This window comes from Acanthaster planci, linkage group LG16 (genome assembly GCF_054643075.1).
Source record: "Acanthaster planci isolate LZ-2023a linkage group LG16, COTS_SCS, whole genome shotgun sequence".
Classification (NCBI taxonomy): domain Eukaryota; kingdom Metazoa; phylum Echinodermata; class Asteroidea; order Valvatida; family Acanthasteridae; genus Acanthaster; species Acanthaster planci.
The window spans coordinates 4341644-4363452 of record NC_141792.1 but is presented as its reverse complement, the minus strand read 5'-3'; the positions used below and the strand labels follow the sequence as shown (position 1 = coordinate 4363452).

General features: G+C 39.7%; 1 protein-coding gene and 1 long non-coding RNA gene across 5 annotated transcripts; one reads left to right on the top strand and one right to left on the bottom strand.

Moving 5' to 3' along the window:
- Nucleotides 1-24: 24 nt before the first annotated feature.
- LOC110984266 (uncharacterized) lies at nucleotides 25-19773 on the top strand. 4 transcript variants are annotated; one of them, XM_022244276.2, is made up of 12 exons: nucleotides 25-163; nucleotides 2747-2942; nucleotides 3574-3701; nucleotides 5351-5489; nucleotides 6082-6182; nucleotides 7648-7854; nucleotides 8315-8441; nucleotides 8993-9183; nucleotides 9720-9830; nucleotides 15898-16104; nucleotides 17257-17376; nucleotides 17950-19773. In XM_022244276.2, the coding sequence occupies exons 2-12, from the start codon at nucleotides 2762-2764 to the stop codon at nucleotides 18166-18168; spliced, it is 1731 nt and encodes a 576-aa protein (XP_022099968.2). In that variant the 5' UTR covers nucleotides 25-163; nucleotides 2747-2761; the 3' UTR covers nucleotides 18169-19773. The 4 variants fall into 4 exon arrangements, with proteins under 4 accessions (XP_022099968.2, XP_022099969.2, XP_022099967.2 ...); XM_022244277.2 differs by having other exon boundaries at nucleotides 139-206; XM_022244275.2 differs by having other exon boundaries at nucleotides 153-275.
- LOC147796413 (uncharacterized) lies at nucleotides 18998-21805 on the bottom strand. Its single transcript, XR_015427949.1, has 2 exons — nucleotides 21412-21805; nucleotides 18998-20681 (listed from the first exon to the last, which is right to left on the bottom strand). It is a non-coding gene; the product is annotated as an uncharacterized LOC147796413 (long non-coding RNA).
- Between the last annotated feature and the right edge of the window lie 4 nt (nucleotides 21806-21809).

The window sequence follows — 21809 nt, the reverse complement described above, 5'->3', positions numbered from 1 at the left end:
TAAAGTGACTTGGTCCCTAGTCCCTCGTTAACACAACAACAGCGGTGTTGACGCAGGGGATAAGACTAAATTGGTACGATCTTTGATGTTGATATACGCATAGCGCATATAATGTTGATAAACGTTGATACACCGTTCGGCGTGACTGCTGTCGACTGTGAAAGTGAGTAGCAAAGGTTGTATAGCGCCGCGCTATACAACCTTTGGTGAGTAGCTAGCAGTGCAGTGATCACTGATACTAAAGTAACGGGAATTAATTCTTGTCAGATGTACATGTACGTGTATAATAATTATCGAGAATTTAAAGCCCAGAGATTGATTTTGTATTTCCGTGAGGAAACCTAAGGAGCTTGGGAGAATTGGGGCCAGTCACAGTCTGTACTTTGCCGTTCAACTAGCCACTAGTACCAGTACAGTGTGGCACGGACCCTCACTCCTGCTCCATCCTTTTGGTATGTTTGGAGCGGGTGTGAGTGTCCGTGCCACGCTTCTAGTGGGGCTATTATCCCACGTCCGCCGCCCTCCCGGCCCGGACAGATGACGAACCTCACAAACAGTTCTGGGGGTAGCCTACAGCGTCTGGCTTATGGCCCGGCATTGGCATTACGATCGTGTGGGCATGCCACGGCTGGGTGGCTGGGCATGGGGCCCCCAGGGCCCTAATGATTTAAAATTATATTCACAGGCTAGCTGTACCATGGAGGTAGAATCAGGGCCTAAGCCCACATGTACATGTACATGTACATCATATACATTGGACATTGGCCGAGTGGTGTACATGATGTGGGCCTTACCAATCCAGAACGTGGCGAAATTTGACTTACAATTTGTCTCTACTGCTCTAGTGTATACATGTAGGTTATGGGTACCCCCAAAATACTTTGAGAACCCGAAGGAACTAACTCTGTGATACTCCGTCACGGAGTTAGTCCCCTCGAGTTCTCGAAGTACCCCCAAAACAGCCATCTGGGTGAGGAAGGAGCAGACGTCAGACCCTACAGTTGTGGAGGTACATGTGTAATGGGCCGATCACTACAGGTTGTTTTAGGATCGCGGAGACTGACAGTCCACACAATATTCCACAGGATTAGGCGGATTTGATAACGATAATATAACACAACTTTAATGATTTCACCACATCTCAGGACGCCATTTTACCAAAAACCCTGATGACCTATCCCATCATGCCTTTTCCCATCATGCAGTATGGTGTCCTAGAACAGACATATACATTTGCAAGCTATACACTGCATTTGTATAAATGTGTGTGCATACCAATTTTCTACACATGTACATGAATGTAGGTTATAGGAGCAATATCTTTACCTCATAAAGTCCATAGTAAATTAACAGGAACTCTAGTTTCCCATGCGTTTCCGTCGGATTTCATTCTGTAACTCTACAGGAAAGTCACGTTAATAACTAAAAAAAGTCCAATGGGAACCCGGCCAAAAAGGTTTGGCTAACACTATGAGGCAAGTCAAGTGAGCATTGAAAAGTGAATTTCTATAATGTACATGTACTTGTAGCCTTACACATACATGTATCTATTGGAAGATACAACTTTCCGTGACATCCAGGAGCTTTGTGGCCTTTTGTGGTGAAACCAAATCACTACATTATAATTCAACGGTGCATTTTACCTCACTGTGAATTCAAGTTCTCAGAGTTCCTAGATAAATAGATAAAGTTGCATCCATCCTTGACGTTATACTCGGGCCAATCTAGGCCTACATGTACATGTACTTTCTACCTTCTGCTGTTGTACTTGGCAAACTAAATATGAACATTACCCTCTGTATCCTTGGCCCTATGCCTAAGCTACGGGAAAACATGGCTTAAAAGTTGAAAAAAGTTTTTACTTTTTTGCTAAAAACCTTTATTTGAGCCTTATTTTGATATGGCTTCATTCCCCATGTCCACCCAATTGCAGATCCATAACTTGCCTGAACTGCAGTTTCCTCCATTCCTATAAGCTAATACATGTACATGTACATTTTCTTACAAACTTTTTGTTGGGCATGTACATGTACATGTATGTACACATCCAGTAGTGTAAGTGGAGGTAATTACTAGAGATTATTAATTTTGAAGAAATTCTTAAACATGTTAAATGTTTAGTGTGGGATTTAGTGCACTCATCAGAATTTGTACCCTATTTCATCACTGTTTTGAATTCCAGACTAAATCTCTTCATGCTGAAATTGTTGACAAAGGTTAAACAGCATGCTTGATATATCATTCACACATAGAGCGCACTGGTGATGTTACCGGGATGCATAAAATGATGGATAATAGTGATCTTTCCCACAGTTGATGTACTGTATCATGTCCACTGCGTTGTAATCTTGGGTACATGTACAAGGGTGGATAGTTGTGGTGGCGCTACCTTGGCTACGTGCCAATTATTACAGCTGTGCACTATGTGTGGGACACTGAACCACTGTAACAGTCACACTGCACCTTATGAATCCCAGGTTTTCCAGTGAACTAGACTAGACCTCTCTGTCCTCCCTCCCCCCCCCAAAAAAAATTAAACATCGATATTAGGATATCACAATCAGTAATTTTCCTTGTAATTTAATATTTACAGTACTTTGCTGTCCAAGTGTTTTCACTTTATCAAAGTGTTTTAATTTTTTTGCAATGAAATATGCATATCCTACATACATTTTGTCGTGATGGGTCACATACATGTATGCACTGCACATAACATTATAAAACGGCTCATTACTGATTTCTTTAGTCAGCGTTTTAGACCATGTTGACACAGTCAGCTTACCGAGGCTTGCTGCTATACCAACGATGCCTGCTGGAGACTGCACTGCATCGCAGCAAAGCAACAGCAACCAAAGCAGCACCAACAGCAGTCAAGGCATTTCACTATGAGGATATCATGAAGCCAGACACAACACTTGACATATCTTACAAAAAGTTGACAGGTGAGCATGTCAGAATTTAGAAGAAGCTCATGTACACATACATGTAGGTACAGTAATAAAATGTAATATATTTGTCTTGGGTGTGCAAAGTACCACTTTAGTTGCAGTTTAATTCTGTTTGGGTGCAGTTGGTCTGTTGATTTATTTTTACATATCAAAACTGACATGTACACACCAGCTGTGCTTTGAAAATATAGCATTGCAGTGCTTTGTTAGGCCTGCATCTGTTTACAGTCAAGTATGATATACAGTACTTGTATGTAAAAGGTTGAACCAAGTTGATCAATATTTACACTCTGACCATTGCGCATTTATAATGTAGGAGACCAGTTGTTCGGACTATATATCAAAGTTTTATGATGTGTGTGGTATTAAATTGGTTCGTGTAGGTGTTGTGGAACATCAAAGATCCATTAGGTAATCAGCATTTAAACCATTTTTACCAACCCATACTTCTTTTCAAACCTGTTGGTACACATCACAGGCAATAATTGACATGGCACACTTGCTCAGGCCCAAATACATGTATTTACAGGTCTGCACACAATTTGAACATTTGACAATTCAATATCACATATTAAATATTTTAACAAAGTTCAAAACGAATATTTGCATGTTCTTTTCTGCACAGGAGACCACGTGTCAACCCTTGAGGTCCAGGGCAGAAAGATTCTCAAAGTTGAACAAGAGGCACTGACAACAATTTCAACACAGGCGATGATTGATGTGGCACACTTGCTCAGGCCTAAACATTTACAGGTCTGATCACGATTTAACACTGCTGTTATAACACAGGTCCAGCACCTTCACAGTGGTAGCTTGAGTCGTGTATTGTTCCACACCTAAGATATGATGTACATGCACCTATCAATTCTTTTATGTGACAATGATGGACATTGCTGAATTAATGCAACGTACATGTACTTGTTGATGGGTAATTCCAGAAATTAGGGGTCCATGTTTTTTTGGTGTCCCTGTCACATCTGATGTATGATTTTGGAAGTTCAAAACACATTTTCCAATTTACAAGAGTGATGAATTAATGCAAATTACCTGCCAAACAAATACGTGTAGTAATAGTTTGAAATCAATTTCGGTGATATGTCCATGTCAAATAACAAAGGTCATATGTAACGGGGACACGAAAAGGTCGCACTTGCGGACCCCTACTTTCTGGAATCACCCCGGTGTAATTCATCCAGAGATTTAGAGTGGATCTGTATGGACTGTGAACTAGTCTCCTCACCTTAGTAGTATGAAGAGAAAGGCTTGGCAGGCATTAAAAGCCGTTGGCACTGTCCAACCAGAGCCCACGTGAAGATGCTGTTGGTTTGGGCAAATTCAAATTGTGCATATTCAGTGCCATACACATGCAAACAAATTTGCATTTGGGCTGCCAGCCATATTGTGTAATGGAGGGGGGTGAATGTGCAGATTGCATTGAAATGGAGATCTTCAAAAGCAAAATCAGAATGCTGATCCTCAACATTGGGAAAGTAAAAATGGGTTAAATAGGATAAAAAATATGTAAAAGGCCAAGAAACCCTGGCTACTCATCACAGTACAGGGGTTGTTGAAGGTAACAAACCATTCTCATTCATGCATGTTGCCTGAAGTTTGAAATGGTGAACTCATACCCACAATCCTTGTGTTTTTGACTTTTAGAACTTAAAATTACATACAAGAATTCCCAGAATTTTAAACATTTTGAAATATCAAAAAATAATCTCTTCTATCTTTTCTTCCCTGAGACATTGGCAGATAATGACAAGCGCAGTAGGCTCTGTGCCTAGGGCCTACAAAAAAATTCGGGGCCTCGTTAGATACCACAGTGTGCTTCTGTCTTTTAATATGCGATTTTGAAAAAGCTTCAAACTAGTACTTGAAACTCTTTAGGCTGTTAGGGCAGCTTAGCATCAACACACATGAAGTACTAGGCTCCAGTGCTTACTACATGTACTGGTGCTATAAATGTACATGTATATGTGTGACCGAATAGAGCTTACACATACATGTGTAACTGGAACCTGGGGCCTATTGAACTAATCTTGCCTTGTTCCCAGATTATTAATTAAAAATCATTCTTTTAGCCCATCACCATTTTCAATGTATTTGTGGAACTGTGCCCTGCTTGCTTGCAGAGGGCTTCACTCTTTTTCTCTTAACATTCAAAGTCTTTCAAGTGATGAGTTACATGTAAGTACATGTACTAATGGGCCAGCTTGACCTCCCTCAATCTGGCAAACTACTGCTGTGTTGTGACTTCAGTCTGAACACTCTTATTTCCAGTGGGTTTCAGATACCATGTACAATGAAAAAATGGCTTAGGCTGAGCTTCAGTCTGGCCAAATCCTCATGTGTTACTGTGGACTATCAGGAGGATCAGGATCATTGTTTTATTCATGTAGCAATTGAGAAGTATCTTGGATGACCCTGAAGCCTCCAGCAATGACAAATTTGTCGCTCTGGAACTCTTAAAGAATGCCAACATAGCTGCTGGTATGGTGCTGCCTGGCTGTCAGGACACAGGAACTGCTATTGTAATAGGTAAGTCATAAATGCCTAGTTCTGTAGATCCACTGGCATTTCCCTTAGCAATGAGGAAGAAGGAAAATGTCCTCCTTTCAGATCATTTGTAGCTCTCTTATTTCTTGCTGTATAACAGTGTGCATGGGTGGGTCCATATTGGTACCATTTTCAGAGATCATTGTGATTCTGTTTATTTCAATAAGTTTGGCCTGAGTGATTCCACCAGATTCCTACTTGATTTTGCCAAAATCCCAGAAATTAAAAAATGTGATGTTTTGGAGCCGTAGTTGTCTTCATGAAGATGACGGCAATATGCAGGTTTTTAACTGGAGAAGAGCACATCCATAGACTCATAATGTTGGACAAACTCATACACACAGATCACACATTACTTAATGATGAAATGTGGCCCTGTTCTAAGTTTCAGGGTAATTTGCATGTAATCTCGTGAAAAGGAAGGCATGGTGCTCCTCAAGATTCAGCGCATAGTCCAAAACTTCTAAGTCATAGACGTGACAACAGGAAAAGCATTTGAAAAGTTCAAAATTTTTTAAATATTGTTGTGTATGATGGAATCTTCAAAGCACTCATTTTAAAAATTCTTTGTCAGGGAAGAGGGGACAGAAAGTGTGGACAGATGAGAGAGATGAAGAACACTTATCACGGGGTGTTTACAATGCATACACACAGAGGAACCTTCGCTATTCACAGGTAAATGAAGTAGAAGCATTGTGGTAGACCATTCCTGGTGTAAGACCTAAGTAGTTATAGTCAGAAAGACGTACTTGAAGTCCATCTTAGTGCAATGAACTTTGTCACAAATGCAAACTTGATGTTGAATTCCTAAGTATTTTTTGTCTTAGTCTACAGTGTGTGTATGGCCCAGCCAGTTTGGTCTCTATTGACATTACTGCATTCTGTGGACAGCTTTAAGGAGATTTCTAAACCTCAAATTCATATCTGTCCCCAACCTCAGGCTTGACTTTCATTAGGCTTATGAAATGAGACCTGTCCAGTTCAGTGCATGGTTAACGTGAGGACAAAGGTTTGGAATATTTTCACTATGTTGGAACAGGAAATATTTCAAGTTAGTTTAAAGCCTGAGGTGAAGCAAAGGGCCCAGATGAAAATAAGATTTGGAAAATGGTGTTGGACTTGCAAATCTTGGCTTGTTAGAGGGATGGGGTCTAATGCAAGTCAGTATTTCAATGAGGCAGGGTCATTCTGGAGGAAAAAAATCAACTTCATTCATTCTGGCATAAACATATTCTGTGAATACGAGTTTAATGTGTAGCCCTATATGTTGACAAGACTGATCTCAAACTTGTTTACTCATAGTGGATGGTCTATAATGTGCTTCATATTGTATCACTGTTCTACAAAAGCTCCATAGTGCCATCAAGCATAATATTTTAAAAAAGTGAAGTATAGTTTTTTTGAAGTCCATTTTCAGGAAATATATTTTTCCCAGCTTTGTTTTTATAAATTCTATTTCTTCCAAAGTTTGTTTGGTCAAGACACACCTTCTCCAGTTCATTCTAATAAGATCTACATGTATATTGGGAAATATGGTTTTATTTTAGTAACAAATAGTTTTATGAGATAATATTTTTTGATGAAGTTCATTTTTAACAAGATGCAGTTTTTTCAAGTTATTTTTCAGGAGATATATACAGTCTCATGTTTGGATTTATTCCCTCACAAAAACAAACTTCAAAAAAACTGTAACTCATAAAAACAAACTTAAAGAAATCTCCCCAAAACAAACTTAGAAAATAAATCTCATAAAAATGATTTGTTTCAAAAATCAGAAACATCATTTCTATTTATAGCTCTTATGGGAACAAACAAGTTTGTAAGAATATGCTTCACTTTTTGAAAAGATATACTTGACAGCACTCCAGGGCTTTCGTACTGTTGGAATACTGAACTGGTTCCTCTTGTGCAGACTCTATAGCACACGCCTCAGTGGATTATAATGTGCTTCATGATGTGTCGTTATTAGAATACTGAACTGGATCCTTGTGCCCTGACTCCACAGCACACACTCCTTGGTTAGCAGTACAGTAGATGTCAAAATTAATATAAGACACATACTAGTATACTCAGCTACTACCACTTACATGTACATGTATGTATTGGTAAATGACAACTTCCTGTCCTCTCTGTAACCCAGGTAGCACCTTTAGACATGTTCAAAGAGGTCAACACAGGCACCAACCTGCCCGCCCAGGTGGAGCTGTATGCCACACCTGGCAATCAGTATAACTTCCTCTTCATTGCTAAAGGTGGCGGCTCAGCCAATAAGACTTTCCTGTACCAACAAACCAAGGCCCTCCTCAGCCCAAAGAAGCTAGCAAGCTTTGTTGATGAGAAGATCAAAGTAAGATTAAAATGGACCATCACAGTGGCTCAACCTGAAATGGGACTTTCCATGTTTACACAGGTTATAGGGCCCTTCTGTATGTACCAGGGAAGTCCTTTGTGTCAGCAATTGCATGGAGACATGTAACTGTTACCTTCCGAAACTTCTTAGAGTATCAGTTGCTGCGTTTGTTGCATCCTGACAAATTATTAAAATTCATTGATTAAAATAACTATATTTTATTTCCATGTTTTTGTAACAAAATTGTTACATTTTAAAGAATGGTGATTTTAAGTCAGATGGAATCGAGTTGAAGCCATTACTTTACACTAAAATTAAAATTGGAAGATGAGATTGTTACTTGGAGTTGTTAGCTGTTCTTTTTTCCATTGGTTTCAATACTGCAATATGCCTTTCTTACCTGAGCCTTCCGAAAAGTATAGAAAACATAAATAGGTTTCAAATTGTGTCTCCACAGACGATTGGAACTGCTGCCTGTCCACCCTACCATCTTGTTTTTGTCATCGGAGGACTGTCGGCTGAAATGACTCTGAAAACAGTGAAACTTGCCTCTGCCAAATACCTAGACAACCTGCCAACAACAGGTACATGAAGCACAGTGTAATGTTTTGATTGAACAAACATGAGCCTGTTGGTGTTTGTATGAAGTGAATGAACCTGTGATTGACTCAAGATAAGCCGAGGTCCCACGAGGCCCCCATTGTCCAAAACTGGAAGAAAAAATCAACAGAGATATTAACCTTGGATTTTGCCAACCCCACAAAGTGCCTTTTGACAGATAACTGGCAAATGACATTCACATTTGTAGGCATGGCCATTCATTGGCTCGATGTGTGCATGGCAATACGATGGTTCAGCTTGCTCATAGCTTGCTGTGCAGCTCTCTGTAGTTGTGTGCTTGCAATGGTTTGCATGCATTTGTATGGCCTTATTCTATTCTTTCCTGGGACAAAAATAGGACGAGCAAAAGCTTATTTGAGGATTGCCCCATTGCTTTTCAAATTAAAAAGAGAACTATCAGCCTATACTCAGCCTGAGAACAAGGTCTTTCCAACTAATCAATGGTCTATTTTCAGGAATTGTTGAAGTTCTTCCTTTCACCAGGTGTATGTATTCTCTTTGAAATTGCCTGAAGGTAATGAACATGGGCGAGCCTTCCGAGACCTTGACATGGAGGAGCAGGTGTTGGATCTGTGTCGCAGGACTGGTATTGGGGCCCAGTTTGGCGGCAAGTACTTCTGCCATGATGTCCGGGTCATTAGGCTTCCCAGACATGGAGCCTCTTGCCCCGTGGGCATGGGGGTGTCCTGCTCTGCAGACAGGCAGGTGAGGGCCATGCTACTGACGGATGGTTGACTTGCATATCAATTTGAACAGACAACCCATTAACCCTATTCTATTCTTAAGCCTCCAAATTTAGACTTAACCTCTGAAATTCTGTCCTGTTGATATTTGCGTCCTATTAATCCCTTCCCCTTTATGAAAAATAGCATCATGCTTATTTATAAAATGTAAGCAGTTTATCATGTGGTGGGAAGGGGGCGTTTTTGTTTTTTGATCATGGTCCTCCATTCACTTGAAAGACTTTAAAGAGCTTGCTCTTCACATTTTGCCATCCATTGGGTACCGAATTTGTTGGTAGAAAAGCTTTTTTGTTTGATGATTGTATGAAAACACATTTTGTTATATTATGTTGTAGTACTGGAAGGCCTTCGCCACATAGAATTTAGTTCTTGTAAATTCCCACAATAGGAAATTCATGCAACTGTCTTTTAAGGAAGGTAAGTTCTTATTAAGATTTTGTAGAAACAATTATATAAATGAGAAGATTGTTCGGCATTTCTTATTCATATCACCTGTAGATTCTTGGCAAGATTAGTAAGAATGGAGTATTCCTGGAACAGCTGGAGACGGACCCTGGAAAGTATATGCCTGAGATCCAACCAGGGGACCTGGAAGGAGATGTAGTCAAGGTACTAGAGTGTGCTAGGTTGTCAATAAGCCAAACACACTCTGTCTAGGGTTCTTTAACTAGCTGATTTGCATAGCAGACTAATACACCAAGGTGATAAAAGTCGTAGAATGCTCAATTCACATCAGCATGACTCCAGTGTGATTCTAGGCTCAGGCAATGTGCAAGTAGAGTCATTTGTAGAGTTTTCTCTGTGCTACAAGGGTATTTCCTGGGTCTACGGTGCTCCACCTACTCAAATAGTCACTACATATGCAAATTTCCCATGCGCGTATTATTCATTTGCTGAAAAGATGTGATTACCCTTGGTGTACCCTGACCTCCCAGAATGCAGCGCCGCCTTGCCGCCATGATCGTCCTTTTCTCAGTGCAGTAATGTAGCAGATGTGTCTTTCGAGGCATCTTCGATTTTTCGAGCTTCCGTTTTCGCTACACGGTTCTGTGTTGATTTGATCACCTTTCTTTTTTTTGATTGTTTTATTGCTATTTATATACATACGTATACAATAGAAATTGCTTTGGTTCTTGTGCATTAAAATACAATAAGTACTAAAAGTTAAGAAATACATATTTATAACAATAAAATAATTAAGCAATAGAAAGAATTAATTTTAATAACACTCAAAACTCACAAAGTGACAAATTACTTGGTTTCATTCAGTCCCCTGACTGCAGTTGGGTAAAAGCTTCTTCTGAACCGTTCTTTGTTACACTTAATTACTCTGTAACGTTTCCCTGATCTAAACAACTCAAATAACTCATTAGCTGAGTGAAATTCCTCATTAATAATACCGCTGGTCCTATTCTCCACTCTAGATCTGTACATTTCTTACCAGATTTATACCAATAATATGTGCAGCTAACTTAACCACTCCCTCCTGTGCCTGCCGGTCAGCCATGGTGGTACTTCCATATCACACAATGATGGATTGTGTTAACACACTTTCCACCACTGGTCGATAGAACTTGACCAGCAGATCACTGGATAAGTGGAAACTCTTCAGGCGTCTGAGGTAGAAGATCCATTTCTGTACTTTCTTGACGCATAACATTAGTATTCCAACTCAGATCATTTGTTAAATAAATACCCCAAAATTCAAAACAATCTACCAGGCATGCAACTTTTCCACTGATCTGCAGATTTCCGCATTTTTTAAAAATCCGTCCGCACAAAAATAATATCCGTGTTTCGGGCTTGTTTCTGTTCGCACTGCGGCGCTGGCCGCGCCAGTGTAGCGCTCACGGAGTTCCATTTTTCGGTACACATTAATGAGCACAAAAGCCTTGTCTATCCCCTTGTTTTGTGCACGCGTAAATGCACTAAAAAGTGCAGGACACAGACTAAGCACTGTATGCACAAGCGCCCTCTGTCTACGACAAGCCAATAGTCCGGTGCCGCATTTTTTTCCTGACTTTTAATGAATACGTCGTTAAATGGATACTATACCGCTTCCATGGCGGGCTGCAAATGTTGAAAAAAACGCTGTTGTCAACGTGCATCGTGATCGTCGATCACCCACGCGTCAAAACTCAAAATGACTTCCAAAAGGAAGGTTATCACTGAACGTGATGGACAGGATATCAAAACCATAGATAAAGGCATAAAAAATGCTTGGAAGTGGGACTGGTTGGAAAAAGCAGTTGATTTTGTTCCTCTAGCTGAAGGTGTCTGAAAACTGGATCGGCGAGGCATGGCATATTGCTTGGTATGCAAAAAGGAAATGAATTACAGCAGACGTGGACTCGTAACGCTGACCGATCACTGCAAAGTATCAAAACATCGCGAACTGATAAAGCTACGAAAAACAAACTACCGCCTCCAAGGTAAGATAGGCCTAGGCCTATGGATTTTTTTTAATTAAAAATACAAATTGATTAAAACTTGTTGCAGGCCTAATTTTTTAGATTGATTTTTTAAGTCAAAATCGTGATTGCTGAGTTTAGCATTGGTGAATACATATTTTAATTACAAATTATTTGTTAATGTTTTACGTGCTGTGCTATCATAACTATGCAGGCTATTATCATGATTTTGCAGGTTTGCAATACTGATGTACAAGTACGTTCATGGTTTGTTCATAATCTTATAAAGTCTAGGCCTGCCATCCAGTTTTGTTTATGAAACATGTAACACCTATCACTTTTATATTCATACAACCCTTTTTGGTTTTTTCATGCATCTTTGCAGAAGCAGATAGTGCCTCATCAAGAACTCTGTGTGGCCTACATCCCTTTTTCAAGAATGTTTCTGCGACCTCAGTATCTGTTAAGAAGATGCCACAACCTTACACACTGCTGACTGATCGGGTTGCAGCCACATCTGCTCCATTGTTGCATTTATGGCAGAAAACAACCTACCCTTCGCAATTGCCCCCAACCGTTGCCACTTTGCAAAAGAAGTAAACTGAGACAAGAAAGCACTAGATAATCTGAAGGTGAGCAGAACCACCGCTGCATATCAGATGGAATATGGAGTTGCCAAAACTATGGAAGAAGAAATCATTTTGGATCTCCAGTCGGCTTACTTTTCTTTGAACATTGATGAAGTGACCAGCAAAACCTTTCATCATGTTCTGAATATCCTTGTGAGCTACTACTCTCCATCACAGTAAGAAACTGTTGTGAAGCATCTCGCATCTGTTTCTCTTGTAAAGGTCAACAGTGAGACCATCTGTCATGCAATTGATGATCTGTTCACAAAAAAAGGATTCCATGGAAGAATCTGATTTCTGTTTTGATGGATTCATGTGCGGTGATGAGGGGCAGCAAGACTGGTGTAGAGGTTCAACTTAGAGGGAAGGCCCCGCATCTGCTTGATGTGGATGGTGATTCATGTCACCACACTCACAATGCTGCAAAAAAAATTCTGTTCTCACTTCAACAGTGAAGTGGAACATGTCTTCCGTGACATCCGCAATGATCTGCAGTATTCAGCTGACCTGAGGAAGCATCTGGGAGAACTATGCATGATAGTGTAAAATGCACCATGCCTTAAGAGTATGCCTCTCATCGCTGGCTGTCCATATACAACATCACTGTTGATGGCAAACGCATGATGGATCAGGGTTCATGATGTAAGAGCAGGATCTGCATCTTTGTCTTAGGCGGCTTTGCAGAAAGGTTGAACCGCGGTTTGACCGAAGTCACCGCCTGTTTGTCCAATCCCTAGTTACAAGCCGACGACCGTGGTGTAATACTCTCGAGATGTTTCCATTGCAAACATCTGCAAAACTTCATGTTGGAAGTCTCCTTCTACCTCCTGCAACTTGAGGGATGTTCTGCAGAGTGACATTGCACATGGTAGGACCATCCTACTGTCCGCAGTGCAGAGGTCAAAGGGACCTCTGAAGGATGGACAAGTCATTAGGAAGTTCCTTTATCATTTCTTAAATTTATACATTCCTCTAGATATATTTATAATAGATATATTACTTCATATGTAAAAGTGTATTTGCGGCATTAGATGTGTCGTCGCCAACCCCTCACCTAGACCGGTGCTACTCTCCATATGTAGTGACTGTTTGGGTAGGTAGAGTGCTGTAGACTCCTTCCCCACATTGAATGTAGGTCAGGTCTACTAGAGAATACCTACCCAAACAGTCCTCTCTTGCCCGTTCTCCGCACTCTGGCTCCAATCTTTTTGAGTTGCTTTCAAAAAGAAGGATGATCATGGCGGCGAGGCCGAGCTTCATTCTTGGAGGTCAGGGTGCACCACTAGTGATGAAATCTTTTCAGCATTTGAATAATACGCGCATGGGAAATTTGCATATGTAGTGACTGTTTGGGTAGGTATTCTCTAGTTGACCCAACCCACACTTAATGTGGGGAAGGAATTCTTTGGTTTCCTCCCTCCATATAAATCAGTCTTTAGTTATACTTCAGCCTGGCTACAGTGAGTAAGGATGATTACCCAAAATGAAAGAAATACCATAATTTTGTGAATATAAGCTGCCTAGTGTATAAGCAGCAGCACGCTAATATCAACAAATTAAGATTTAAAGTCAGTGTATAAGCCACACCGGCATATAAGCCGCACAGCAGCACTGAAGGTCCACCCATGAAGGTGATCATGCTGCATGCTGAAGTGCCAATGCACCATGTACAGTACGTCAATGGTTCCACTTCACATGCAGTCTTCATGAAAGTAAGAGAAATGCAGACGAGTGTAACCATAAAAAGTGAATTTTAAGTCCTTTAATTTAATAATTATTGTGGGCTGGATGATTGTCCTTTGCAGGCCATGCATCATATCTTGCCCTTTTTTCCAGTTGGCAGCAAAAGTTATCCAGTTGGGAACATACAATAAAATCTTGATAGGTTTTACTCGAAGTCGGTTAAGAAGAAAGATTGTTTATCTCATAGGCCGACTATTTCTTGCCAAAAAAAAAGCTTTTATGTGAAAAATACCTCTGTAACTGTCCACAACACTACATCCAGTTATCTCTAAGTTTTTGTGACACCGATCAAAACACACTGTCAAATCGTTTAAAAATGAAAAATTCACGGCAAGACCTTGCTTCAAGTCATCACATTGGAACCACTTGTGTTGCAGGTGTCAAGTAATTCCCCAGAAATACCCAAAATATCCAAATTAGCTCTGTCTTGACCTTAATAAAGCAAGCAGGGAAGAACCTCTTTGAACTAAAAAATGCAAATATAAATTTATTAAAGAAATGAAATTAAACATTTACAAGTATTTACAAAGTAATCAAATTAAATCCATTGGTCTTGCATAATTGGCAAAATCAAATCAGCTTAAGCATCCATACACAAAGCACGTTAAACACAATGCAGCATTTGGTTGTCCCCAAATTAAACGAAACTAAACATGGAACTAAGCAAAAGTAAACGAATAATCAGCAAAAGACAACAAAACCAAACTAAATATCAAATCTAAGTAAAAGACAACTTTACGGCATAAGACGAACTTCTGCAAGTGCAAGTAAATTATATCAAATAAAAAAAAAAAGCTTTGCATGAGCTTCACTGAATGCCAAAGAATCGGGTTGATTAAGACGGGAACGCAAAATTGACTTGCCTTTTTCTTCTCGATCGGTCGGGCGTTGTCAAGGAGGGCGAGAACACATGTCCTGCATGGGAGCGCCCACTCAAGCATGGCAGAGTTTAATGAGCTGAACCGGGGCTGGACTAATCACAGTAATTGTCATCCAGACAAAGGGAGCTGTGAATAAACATGAGCCGTGGGGACAACTCATGAATACGAACCGCCTGCACACAGAAAGACAGGTGACAAACGGGTTTTAGCGACAAACTATTCAGTCTATCTTGATGGTTTACGATGATAAATCTGTAGACCTGTGACTGTTTTCAATATTTAGCTATAGTACCACCACCCTGGTTGCTGTCTTCTGGGCACTCACCCTTGTGTAGTTCCACTGTAATCATTGACTAGTGTACGTTGCAAACTTACATTGGCTATTCAAAAGTATTTTACTTTGGCAAAAAGGCAGGCAACTCAGTCTTTTTATAAGATCAACCTTGAAAAGTATGCATGAAACGGTGAAGATCCGAGACTTGTCCCATGATGACCATGAAACATATATGGGAGTGGACCTAACAATCTGATCGCACTCCGCATGCTTTTCCACAATATCACGGTGCGATTGCGAATATTAATTGTACTATGTTGGAAGTTGTAAGCCTAAAACCTGTCACTGACTTTAATAATTTGGCAATAACTTCAAAATTAACCAGTTAACGTCGGATGTTCTTAATAAAAAAGCTGCCGGGGCATTATCATAGAATAGGGGCATACAGTAGATTCCTGTTATGGCGCTCCCTGATTTAACACTCTTACCGATATAACGCTCCATTTTCACATGGAAACACTGAAACATTGAAATTTGTAATTGAAACATTTTTTCTAGTCTTGTGAGTTTCTGTATGCATTGTATAGTGTTTGAAACCAGTTGTTACTTTTATAATCTTTTCAAAATTGTGGCTCTCGACCAATAGGAATGGGTGTGAGAAAGAGCAGTGACATAAAGATATCAAAAATTGATCTGTTCTCTGGCTGTTCAAAATGACATGCTTGTTTGCATGACCAGGTTGATCTGAACCAGCCTATGAGTCACATCCTACAGACTCTTACAGCCTACCCAATCAGGACCCGTCTTAGCCTGTCTGGGACATTGGTCGTAGCTCGAGACATTGCTCATGCCAAGCTCCAGGAACGGTTGGACAATGGGGAAGGTTTACCACAGTACATCAAGGATCACCCGCTGTACTATGCAGGACCTGCTAAGACACCTGAGGTAATTTTTTCTGATAATCAAGATCATTATCATCATCGTCATCATTATCATTATTTCTCTACAGCTTGTTGTTATTTTGGTTTGGGGGCACAAAGGCAGTGATCCTCAAAAGTAGAAAGTTGTACAAGCCCTGAAAACCTGCTTTAACAACAAGCCTCTAGCTAATCTTGTACAATTAACAATTTTATTGCGTATTTAAAAGTTTTTAACGAACATGTCTAATGAAACTAAGTGATGTTTTTAACCGTGCAATATACCAACAATCAAAAAGAATAATTGGAGTTGACGCGTCATGTGCACTTGAACTGTATTAGTGCACTGAGAAAGGGATGGGAGGTAGTAAAATTTTGTTCCTGTCTCAAAGTCTGTGGATGTTTAGGAATAGACGTCATTTACTGGGAAACCATTTTTATGTTGTTCTCTGAATCTACATGTATCACATTCAGTGTATTCTGGTTTAATTATACCAGTTTGGGGTTCCAAACCTCCCTTTAATTTTTTTATGTGGCTTAAAACATATACAGTGGAATGCCGCTATCACAAACACGACGGGGTCCACGCTAAATGTTCGGAACAACGGTTGTTCGGTATAGCCAAATTAACTGCCAAACATTTCGTTGCCATGTTAAATAGCACCCTCTTTTGTCTAATTGAAGATATTCTTGTGATATTGTGATTCGCTGTTTTCGTTATGTTTTGCTGTTGCATTCATGGTCGAGGTTTCTAGAAATGTACATGCATCTGTTACTATTTTTGTTTTTTATTAAATCTTGAGTTACAAAATTGATATTTAGTATATCCTAAAAGCTCTAATGCATGCTGTGGCGAAGCTCGGTTGATTTGCACCTGCATAATGTTTGGTAGGTTTTGTGCACAAAATATTGGGAGCCAAGGACAATTTTCGCTACAGCCGAATGTTCAGTATAGTGGTGTTCGGTATAGTGACGTTCCACTATATATAATTGGTCACAAATATTTATTGAGTCTAAACAAAAAGTAGTATGAATTTGTTTTAAACTTTCATTCAACAATTATTTTAACCTTTATGTTCCCGAAATGAAAAGTTTTATCTCATTTTCAATTCAGGATGGCCAACACATGAATACAGTGTATTGTGATGTTTGTGAATTGTTGTGTTTTTGTTTATTTCAGGGATATGCTTCGGGATCCTTTGGCCCAACTACAGCAGGTAGGATGGACTCTTACATAGAGTCCTTCCAGGCCGCTGGTGGTTCCCTGGTCATGCTAGCTAAGGGCAACAGGAGTCAGCAGGTACAGTTTATGTCAATAGACTTGCATGGCAAACTCAGAGGTAATGTACATGTACTCTTGCCAACTAGTATAAACCAAGACCTTTAGCTGAGCTGTTGTTGCATGCACAGAATATGGTGAATTGTACTTGAACATACAGTGCATGGACCTGGGTAAAAAACATTGCATTGAAACCGTTTGTGACAGAACCAGTGTCATGGTACCACTGAGACGTGTGGACATGTTTGAGGATTGGTTGCAGCAAGCCATCACTGAAGTGGTGACTGTCTTCAAAGTTACAATATCACTGGAAATTACCAGCTACAAAAATCAGCACACTGCTTACTGCATTTTTTTTACTTTCTAGCAAATTTTACAAAAGAACCCCCCTCCCCCCGAAAAAAATTATACAGTTTCTTACAATTTATATTTTGAAAGAACATGGGCTTTTCAAGGCCTGGATTCCCAATGTGATCAGATTCTGAATGACTCATCTTCTAGTACATGTATATCTTTTGCTCCCCCGTATTCTTGCATATTTGGGATCTGTCCTGTTTTATAGAGATTTTGAAGCTTAACTTTCACCTTTTTCAGGTAACCAAGGCATGCAAGAAACATGGTGGCTTCTACCTGGGCTCCATTGGTGGTCCAGCAGCTATCCTTGCCCAGAACTGCATCAAGAAGGTGGAGGTGTTAGAATACCCAGAGCTCGGCATGGAGGCCATTTGGCGTGTGGAGGTAGAGGGCTTCCCAGCATTCATTGTGGTAGATGACAAGGGTAATGATTTCTTCAAGGAGTGGCAGGTGGAATGAAACACATCAAACCAACCCCTCCCCCCAAAATATAGCTGACCTCACAAAGGTAATTGTGTGTCTGTTAAAATGAGGAACAAGTGAATCTGTGGCAGTTGAAGTCAATCTCCCTTAGCAATTTGGCAGTTTCACAATCACTTGTGGCTGTTATTATTCCACAACCAATTTGTACAAGGCAAAGTATAAGTTTCAGGCAAATAATGAAGGGTCTTCCAAGTGGCTTTTGTTAGTTGACGTGTTTTATTTATAAGCATATATCATTAAAACTTATTTGTTGCAAAATTACTTCATCTGTCAGAAAACAGAACAGGGATTTGGATTTTTCCATATCATACCTGCCCTTTTGTTGGTGTGTCTATCATACGCAATGCAGTACAAAGCTCTATCAAACAGTGATTGTCAACCTGCCACCAGTTCCTAGAATGAATTTAATTCAGTGGGATGAGATTGACAGTAGAACGATCTCAACATTAATTACCAAGTCAGTTTTTTTTTTAATTATTATCCCAATCACAATTAACAAAGCAGCAGCCAGTTGAAATGTGATTTTGACCAAGTGTAATGCTTTGTCCTCTAGAGGTGTGACATCAGGGCTGTAGTTAGCCAATAAACTTATGATGTCAGACTTTGTGAACATGCACCTATTGCTATGGAAGCCAGGTCGGAATGCTGGATTTGAATCTTCAAAAAGAAAATGCTCATGTAAACAAAAAATTGACCTGCTTTTGGAAGAGACAATATATCCATAATATTAGTTAATCATAAAAAGCAAATTGAAAACATATGACAAGGTGAATTAGCATAAATAACTTCATTAAACAACTGAAGATTAACAGATTCCTCCAAAAATGTATTTTCTTTAATTATTGAGTTCATTTGATCAGTACATCATCCATGTAGACTTTCATTCCAACCTCATCCAGCATTGTAGGTTATAAACACTCAAGATAATATCCTGAAAAATCTGGGGGGTTTTACTTTACTTGTTCGCTTAATTTATAGACAAAAACTTAGACTGCAGAATCTTTTTTAATTCATAATAAAACATAAATGCTGTCTACCTACTGATACATGTACATGTAAGATATTCAAAGTGATTGAACTTAAAATCTTACAAAACATGATTGCATAATTAATACTAACTGTAGTTCTGAGGTTGAGTGTGAAATAATATTGCAACCAGAGGATTCAGCCTTACTGGTGTTAATATTGTAAAATGGCAAATCTCATTTACCAAAGAAAAGCAATAGGTTTCGATCCCATTGAAAAAACTCCCCTTTGTAGGCCTTTATACCTTAAGCTGCTGGTAGCAATGCAAAATACGAAATTCACTATTTTCAAAATATGTGCTCTTTCAGATTTATAACAGTGACCATTAAAAATGCAAACACTGCCAGCTCCTAAGGTGAAACCTCAATTTCATGTGTCGTGAGTGCTTCCACAAAACATTTGTGGTACCTCATTTTTGTTTTTTTCTAAATGGTGTACCTTTTTCAAACAGGGTACTTTTCATTCTTACAGTCTTGCCTATTGATTAGGAATCTGTTTAATTCCATTTCCATTCTGATTTCTGTATTAAAAGAGTTTCTTGAAGCAGCATATAAATGTGTGTGCATCTTCTCTGTCTACTTCTTACACAGTGCAAATGCAAACAAAAAACGAGTACCGGTGAGGGTTGAGAGTGATGAGCAGCTTGAAATTGCATTTCCCTTGGATGTTCAGTATCATGCAGTATGCAATGTGCAGTGACATGAGATAGGAAGTATAATTTCTAGGAATGCACGTTGACATGCAGTATCATTGTTATATGTAAGTTGACAGAATACACTGTAAGTTTTGGATGGGCTCCATATTTCAGTGATAATCAGCAACTGACTTTCACCCTTGACTGTACAGTTAAATCGGTTCTGTGAATTTTTGGTTTTGATGCAAAAAAATATACCAACCTTGTAACCAGTCCAAAACTTGAACTTTATATGTCAGGGCAATATGGAACAATAAAAATGATTCCCCTTTATAAACATTTCTCTTATTACATCTTGACCATAATTTCATGAGTGTAAGAAATGTATCAGATGCCTTCTGGGGCATTTTGTGATTTAACCCTGTGGGGAATTGTTAATGTGCATATAAAGTAGTTTTCTGGGGTATTTTATGGGAGAAAAATCAAATCCTGTGGGGTATAACAAAGTACCCCATATTCCTCGGCCCACAAGGACATTCTATACATGCAGGAGTACCCCATATTCCAGTACCACATAACTGCCTGCGGGTAAGTACGTTTGTGTATGCTGTAATCTACATGCATAGGGGAACAATTTGTGGGAGCGCTTATTAATGTCAATCTTATATACTCTTCGTCAAAAAGGGCGTCTCTTTCCTGACGAAAAGGAGCACACTTTCCTTTGTTGCAAGGGGATTCCGCCGGCTGATGGGATGTCCCAGTTCTCATTGCCAGCAGGGTACGAGAAAAAATACTCCAGGAGAGACCAGCAGACGGTGGGATGTCACAACTGATAAAGTAGTAACCAACCGAAAAAGTATCACGAATTGACCGATAGTGTAATCAAATTTCTAACCGATAATGTATCACGTGTCGACGGATAATGTAGTAGCAAAAATACTTTAACCAATAATGTACCACCACAGAACAGATAATGTATCAACCGATAATGTATCAAACTATCAACCGATAATGTATCAAACTATCAACCGATAAAGTATCAAACTATCAACCGATAATGTATCAAACTATCAACCGATAATGTATCAAACTATCAACCGATAATGTATCAAACTATCAACCGATAATGTATCAAACTATCAACCGATAATGTATCAGTGCCTATTATGTTCTCTGTGAAACCGCAAATGACTTGTTGTTGGCAGTTGCTGTGGGGACTTGTATTCGTTTCGATCGAGTTGTGTAATCTGTTTTATGGAAATCTATTATTTTTTCTTCCATGTTTGAAACTTGTCCCATTACTATATTCGTAGCCTAAAAAGTTATAGCCGGTACAATACTCAGCGTTGTTCCAAGTGTTGTGACATCATCAAACTGTAAGTTAATGCCAATACTACTACACACTATTTCAGTATTGAACACGTCTGTTTCGTTTCAAGTCCAAACCAGTTCTCTAGATTTATTAAATTCAACACAATTTCTTAACTAGGAAACTTATCCCGAGTAATGCTGAACCCCGCCCCTTAAAAGCGATTGGATAACTCGCCTGATACACTTACCCCTGGTTGGCTGAAAGTTGTGTGCCGTACGGGTATGCGCCGGCTGGTCACTGTACTGTACGCGTACCGGGTCACGCGTGGCCACACCCATTTCCCACGGGTGGAAAAGTGCACGACTCGCACCAAACGAACATGCGTACTGACGTCAACGGACATCCCCGGGGCTTCGCAAAGACTATTTATAACCGAGAAATATGAAAGGGCTGCGTAGCACCGTGATCAGAATATCGACAGGAATATAATATGAAATCAGTGCTCTGAAATATATGATTGCCGAGCTTTCGGTAACTGAGTAACTTCTTCACGACAAGCAGATTCAGTTCAGAATGAACGCGGAGAAATCCCCGTTCATTCCTCCTGGATGCAGCGTTCCAAGTTCGAAAATGACGCGGTACATC

Bases quoted from the DNA above. Each gene is read 5' to 3' on its own strand.
- LOC110984266 (XM_022244276.2), top strand. From the start codon at position 2,762: ATGTTGACACAGTCAGCTTACCGAGGCTTGCTGCTATACCAACGATGC. The intron at 6,183-7,647 runs GTAAATGAAGTA...TCTGTAACCCAG, and splicing joins GGAACCTTCGCTATTCACAG to GTAGCACCTTTAGACATGTT. The intron at 9,831-15,897 runs GTACTAGAGTGT...TTGCATGACCAG, and splicing joins TGGAAGGAGATGTAGTCAAG to GTTGATCTGAACCAGCCTAT.